Source organism: Pyxicephalus adspersus, chromosome 4 (assembly GCF_032062135.1).
Source record: "Pyxicephalus adspersus chromosome 4, UCB_Pads_2.0, whole genome shotgun sequence".
NCBI classification, from domain to species: domain Eukaryota; kingdom Metazoa; phylum Chordata; class Amphibia; order Anura; family Pyxicephalidae; genus Pyxicephalus; species Pyxicephalus adspersus.
The window spans coordinates 147,836,423-147,843,618 of record NC_092861.1 but is presented as its reverse complement, the minus strand read 5'-3'; the positions used below and the strand labels follow the sequence as shown (position 1 = coordinate 147,843,618).

Sequence of the window (7,196 nt, the reverse complement as noted above, 5' to 3'; positions counted from 1 at the left end):
CTTCTTCATTTTTACTTACGTCTTCAGCGGCAAACATGGTGGCTTGGGGGTGCAGCAGCGACAAGTTCCTGGACCTGCTATTGTTGCAGGACGCTTACAAAAAAACAAGTGCGTGCCAAAATTGGCAACTTATCTGCGCCCATTGGATGGCTTTTTTTCCTGCACTTTGCCGCGTGCACCGGTACGTGTTGCAATTTTTTTGCAGCGATGATTACACTCCCCTAGCAGGTATTTCACTTTCAATAGTTTTTATTGAGTTTTAAAATAAGAAGCAAAGGCTGCCAGGCAATTCTGGTGAAAGCTGCGGGTCTCCTCTCTATGGTTTGGCCGCTGCGCTCCCATCATGTAAAACACGCGCGGTTACGTTGTGCTCAATTCCGGAGGTCCGTCGTGTGCTCACCGGCTAAATGAAGCTCTTTGTTAGGAGGAGATAGATTGTAATCCTCCGCCATGATTCATCGCAGGTACAATAGAAGCTCTTATTATCTATTAATGAGTGTTAATAGTTTTCTGCCTTACGCTAACCCAGCCGTGCCAGGAACATTCGCTCATGGGATACAAGGATTTGGAGAATAATTGTCTATTGAAGCTTTTACAATGGAGAGGAATTTACTTAATTAGGTTCTCACTGAGGCGGATGTATCTTTCACATCACTGAAATGTTGCCTTGGGCCTTCAAACTCAGGTGCAAGTTTAAAGCTGAGCGATGAGCAATTATCATCTATATACCAAAGTATCATATTCTGGATCTGTGACACTTTGTACAGGACTTCCTGTAATATAGACCGGTCACTGCTGCTCTGTCTACTTGCACAGGGTGATTGATCCTGACTCCACCCCTTCTTTGTTTTCCTGCAGGCAGCCTGTAGTGGGTGGAGCATATAGGCCCCTCCCACAGCTGTGTTTTCTGCATATTCTGTATCCAGCACAGAGATGATATCACTGCTACTTATGCAAGTCAATATCTGGGTTTTCAAAGGTTTCAAGTGGATTTACATCCTTATATCTTTGTGCCAGGAGGTTGGCTTTTGTATTTCAGATAATGGAATGCATTTCATGTACAGATACTATAAGTACCTGTATAAGCTTTCATATCTGCTTCCTGGCATTTCTTGAACAGTATCACTGAATATTTAATCATATAAATCATAGCAGAATAAAAAATAATTTGATTGCAATAAACACTGTGATAGCCCAAAGGCATAAAATAAAGGTTTAGATTGATTTATTTAATATTAATTGATTGGGTGAATAATAAAAGCTGTGAGGAAAGTTTCACTTAGTTTAGTAAATGAGAAGAAGCTTAGCTGACTTCAATCATCCAATCAGGTGCAAGAGAAATGTATTCATTGCAAAGTAAAGGATTGAAAGGAAGTGAATTATTCCCTGCAGACCTTAATAAGTGAATCACCCCATGGTGCACAATGCCCATTGACTTCCATTTGCTTTGTCTCCCCCTGCAGGTGATCGGCAGCTCTTTGCTCTTGGTCCACGACAAGAAGGAACAGGCTAAGGTATGGATGATCGACTTCGGCAAGACCACGCCTCTGCCGGACGGCCAAGTCCTGGACCACAGAATACCCTGGCTGGAGGGCAACCGGGAGGACGGCTATCTGTACGGACTGGACAACTTGATCAATATCCTCAGCGAGATGGCCAATGAGGAAGACAGCCATTAAAGGGGGCCTCCGACCCCCTGACTGACACTCCAGGAATGCACTACAGAACACTTTCAATGCCCCCTTCCCTCCCTCGCCCGGCCGTAGACGCTGCAGTCTGGAGCAGCTCGACCTCCCGCAGTTATAGGGTCAAAGAAAACCTATTTCAAAAATGGAATCTGTGATTTTTAAGTCCTGTAAATAGTAACTTAGCAGAACAAAAAGACTTTTTTTTTTTTTAATTCTAACAAAGCAGCATATAGAATTGAAGCCGGCTTATCTATGTGTCACCTGCTTTTTTACTTTGCCTCTCGTATTTAAGTTTGTTAATGTAGCTGTTTTTTGGTGTCCTGGCCCCTTTTACAATGCCGAGTGGGCCGTTAGGTCATGTGACCCCATTGGTTGACCAACCCACCTATCAGCAGTGATGTCATTGTGGTGCAAATTGCAAAGGTTGCTATTCCTAGTATAGTTTTGTATGTAAAATATTATTATAGGGTTCTAGCCGAATTCTGCACAGTGACCAATCAGATGCTAGCTCAGAGCTCTCACCCAAGGGCCCAAGGCTGGGGCTGTTTAAAGCCGGCAAAGTAAAACTAAAACTTGTAGGATTGAACGGAGGGACTTCTCTCAATTTGAGAGATGTCTGACATCATTTAGTGACAGGTGCATATGACCTGCAGTTTACCTCCGTTTGCATTCCTATGGGAAGGGAAGCAGCTCTGACACAAACAAGAACCCATTAACCTTAATATGTATCTATACCCAAAAGCAAAAATGTCGAATTTTGCAGCTTAGGGTTCTATTTATAAATGATTCCCCTGTCTATTCACTCTAGATTCATAATTTTCACTTACACAGATAGCATTACCTATTGTGACAGCTGTGCAATTTTAAGATTGGCCACTAGATGGCAGAACCAGTCATTGCTTTGTTAGGAAATGAAAGGAGAAGTGTAGAGAGATTTCAGATGAATTGACGGGGGAATATTTTATAAATAGAGCCCAAGTGTTCCTTAGATGTGGTGGCTACATTAGTTTTTTTTTTCACTTCCTAAGGTGACAACCTTTACTGCATTTTATGTATGTGGTCACTCTAGGTAATTAGAAAATGAATGCAGCTGCCGCATCAATGGACCGGTGAATGGCTGAAGATCGATTGGCTGTGCAGATGACCTGTTTTGCAGGTGCACTTTGCATATGAGAAGAGATTTGGTTCAGGTAATATATGGCTCTTTATATGGGTGAATGTGGTGTGAATGTACAATATATACATTATATAAATGTAAACTAGAAATCTAAACCCAAAACTTTCCTGTTACAACTTCCAAAAATCTTGGAATTTTTTTAATGGTAATGGAGAAATTGGGGCTATAGAGTAGACGAGGATCTTAAGTCTTTAAATGATGAGCATAGAAATGACATCATGAGCTCCAAAGTAAAGATGAGTCCAAAAAAAACCTTTCTCCAGGAGATTGAATACAATTACCAACGCGTTTCAGGCTTCTCAAGAAACTCCTCCCCCCTTCATCGGGGTTTTTTATTATTAATAATAATATGATGTATTTATATGTATAGGTATATTACACAGAGATTTATGGGTTACTAGTCATGTGCGCAGGAGCTTACAATCTAATGTCAATCAAAGTTTTCTTGGACCCCTTTGGTCTGGAGCTCTATATGGATTTTCTTGGATCTTAAAGTACCCCAACCAATGGCACCTTGATTGGCAGCACTCTATGAAATGTTACCTATTGGTTCTTGACTTATAATAGTTCTTTTTGCAATGTTTTGTCTTATAGGTGCCCCTATTGATGGCATCTTTTTTGGCAGAATTCAATATGCAAATTTGGGGCTTCTTGGTTCCTCATGGGAGGTACCCCAATTATGGGCACCCCATACCAACAATAGCCTGACCACACCCATTGTGCCTTACAAAGTAGATTGCAACATAAATTATTTACTTTTATTCCAAGCACCTCCCCGACTTTTATTTAACTGCATAAATGATTAATGTACAGCGCTGCGGAATATGTTGGGGCTATATAAAAATGTTTGATAATAATATCTACATCTCCAACAAAATATTTTCTGTTCTATCTGACACCTGGAAGGGAGGTTGGGGGAAATCACAAACAGAAATAAATCTTACAAATGTCTAAACCCTCCTCATTCTACATTGCTGCCCATGTTTGGGGACTTCCTCCCCCTATCTTTCAAGAAAAAGGGGACAAGGGGACAAGAAATAGGGGATTACTCCTTACATCCTGTTATTCTTAAACCTCGACTTTTAAATAGGGACACCAAACAACTGAATATGTATTTTTTGCTAAAACTAAAAAATTTTTTAAAAAATTGGGAATTTGGGATTGTAACGTTATACATATACAGGAGCATTTCCTATTGTAACAGCTGTGCACTTTTGATATTGGCCACTAGGTGGCAGAACGAGTAATTGTTTTAATAGGAAGAGAGAACAGTAGAGAGAAGAGCCAATTTCAGATGTGGCAGCTGCATTAGTTTTTTTTTTTTGTTTTTCTAGCATTTTTGGCTTTTTTCACTTCCTGTACTAGGGTGACAACTCTTACTGCATTTTATGTATGTGGTTACCCTAGGTAATTTGAAAACAAATGCAGCTGCCACATCTATAGACTGGTGAGCAGCAATATATTCCAGTTTTGCTCTTTGGTTTAGATATAAGTGACTGGCTGCAGATCGATGTTTCTGTGCAGGTGACGTTTTCAGTATCTTGCATATGGGAAGATATTTGGTGCAGATGAATCAGGTGTGAATACATTAATTAAATGTATGCCCTTGTTTGGGGACTTCCTCTCTCCACCCTTCCAATCAACAGGAAATTGGGAATTATTCCTTACATCCTGTTCTTCTTTCATTTAAACTTTTAAACGGGGACACCCAACAACTGAAATTTTATTTTTTCCTGAAGCTGAAAAAAAATATGATAGGTAATAATTTTGGGAATGTTATATATATTTAGGAGGTCCCGGTCCGGGTCCTTTGCTTTCCCCTAACAGACAAATGAAGCGGAATATTTGTAAAGGGGCCATAGATGTGATTTCCTTGTGTCAGGACTGAACGGCTGCCCTTTACAGCTTCCTGACCTTGTGCGCGTTCAGGATATCCTCAGCTCAGCACGGGAGTCGTTATATTGATCCGTCGCCGCTCATTAGAGGATTTCCGGTCGACCTCGCCTTGTAGAACAGCTGGGGGATCACCAACCCTGTTTATCATTCCGGAGAACAATGCAGAGGAATGCCAATGAGTTTCCCTACATTCTCCACGGCACGTTCATCAACTTTGCAGATTCACCGTGATTCTGACACCTAGTGGGAAGATTTGGGGTCTGATTGTTTTATTGGGGAATCTGCAAAATAATCAGCAAATTGTTGGGGTTTGGATCAGATTGGAACAGATCAGATATCAAGAAAATCCTATCCTATGTACAAAGAATCATAGGAAGGGTCATGGGGGGCTCAGTGGTTGGCCTTTACAGGTTTGGATCTCAGCCAGGACACTATCTGCATGGAGTTTGCAGGTTCTCCACGTGTCTGTGTGGGTTTCCTCCCAAACATGCAGTTAGGTTAATTGGCTTCCCCCCAAAATTGACCTTGGACTGTAATAATGACATATGACTATGGCAGGGACATTAGATTGTGAGCTCCTTTGAGGGACAGCTAGTGACATTACTTTGTACAGCGCTGAGTAATATGTCAGCGCTATATAAATACTGTGTAATAGTAATAATTGGAAATCCAATGAGTGGAAAACTGATTGGAATGGCAGAATATCGCACGCCTGTGCAATATTTGGAAGTAGAGCTCAAAATTGTTGCTTCTACATGCTATCCCAAATGAAAGAAATCCATCAGTGATGATCCAACCCTGTGACCGGGCAGAAGGGACAGCCAAAAAAATTACTTATCTCAATTTTTATTCACACTTACCTGTCTTTGCTCCTATTCAGATCTTCAGCCATTCACCTCCAGTCAATGGAGCTTCATCTCATTCACTAAGTGAAATATCCCTTGAGAACGAATCATTCACTTTGCTATGTGAACAGCCTTTAAATCAGTCAGTGCCATTGAGTGCAGGGAAAGCACTGCTGGGAGATATAGTTCTGGGGGTATCAATAGGAACTGAGCTGCCCCTGCAACAATTTTACAGCTAAAAGAAAAAAAATCATATATAATAAGAGATAATAAAAATAATAAAGATCCACAAGGGAGGTGAAAGTTGGTGGATAAATTTATGTAATACTTAAACATAAGCTTTAAATTTGCACTTTTTACTATTATTATTAAACTGTATATAGCTCCAACATATTACGCAGCGCAGTACAATAAATAAAGGTTGCACATGACAGACAGAAGGAAGAGAGGACCTTGCCCACACAGCTTACAATCTAAGAGAGGAGAGAAGTAGCACACTTGTTTCTTAATGCATCCATTGGAAATTCTCCTATTTTCCATTTGTTTCATCATCAGAATACAGCTGACCCTACGGAATGCTCTGCTTCTACCTGCATTCCATAGACCCACCTGTGCCTGTAATGTCATACAGCTGCAATCAAAATCTGAACAATTCCTACAGGACACAGAAAATCCATCCGATATCCTGGGGCGAGATAGATAAATCTGTGACATTTCTCCCTTTAGTTATTTCTTTTCTGCCTTATATTATTTAGCAGCGGCGGTTTGACGCTTGCGGTTGTCTGCGGCGCGGTTTTTGTGGATTATACATTTGTTATTTTTTTGCTGTCTCCTATTGTTTTTTTTCTTCCCGAGTTTACATGATGATCTGTATACATCGCAATATACATTAGAAGTGCCTTATTGCTCTTTTTATTTTTGGCTATGTAATGTTTTTATTGAATATTTATTTGGTTTTTTGTGGTGTTGTTATTGCACCGGACACTACAACTAACTGCATGGCCTTGTGTTGTGTTTTCTAATAATGCTTTAGTTGTGAGTTTACAGCATGGCATATCATTGTCGCTTGTTACATTTACACCTCGCTGCCTGTACATAAAGGTGATGCTGGGAGGGCCGATGGGTTGACCGCGCATTTTTTTTTTTTTGCTGTGACTGTTACTTGGTACATGCTTCCGTGTGACCACATTGTAAATGCCCTGTAAGGGGATGCCCATGCGGTGCCTCCGGCCCAGTTTCTTAAATAAAGGCATACAACAGGATTTTAACTTTGTGTAGTGACTGTTTTTTTTTTGGAAAATTGTATTTTTATTTATTTATAATATTATTAAATAAAATCGAATAATTATGTAAGGTTCTGGTTTCACTGGCGATGAGGTTGCGGTGTGGTTCCTGCTTCCTTGTGCCAGGGTGCCAGCTCCTCTTGGGAGGAGCTACATGTAGCTTCTTCCTGCTGCAGCCCCCTGGTGGCTGTAATGAGCAGTGCAGTACTGCTCACTACCACCAGGTGTCATATGTGCAGATGTAGTTCTGCAGTGCAGTGACCAAAATTTCACTCTTCTGCCATGCAGCAAAGCCCTGACAAGACCG

At 40.8% G+C, this 7,196-nt stretch overlaps 1 protein-coding gene across 1 annotated transcript in view; it reads left to right on the top strand.

The window, feature by feature from the left end:
* ITPKB (inositol-trisphosphate 3-kinase B) overlaps positions 1-6,874 on the top strand; it is a 70,853-nt gene extending 63,979 nt beyond the window's left edge. The window contains exon 8 of the mRNA XM_072409943.1: positions 1,464-6,874. Within this exon, the coding sequence (XP_072266044.1) occupies positions 1,464-1,679 (216 nt within the window). The 3' untranslated portion in view covers positions 1,680-6,874. The remainder of the gene's footprint in view (positions 1-1,463) is intronic.
* The last annotated feature ends 322 nt before the right edge of the window (positions 6,875-7,196 follow it).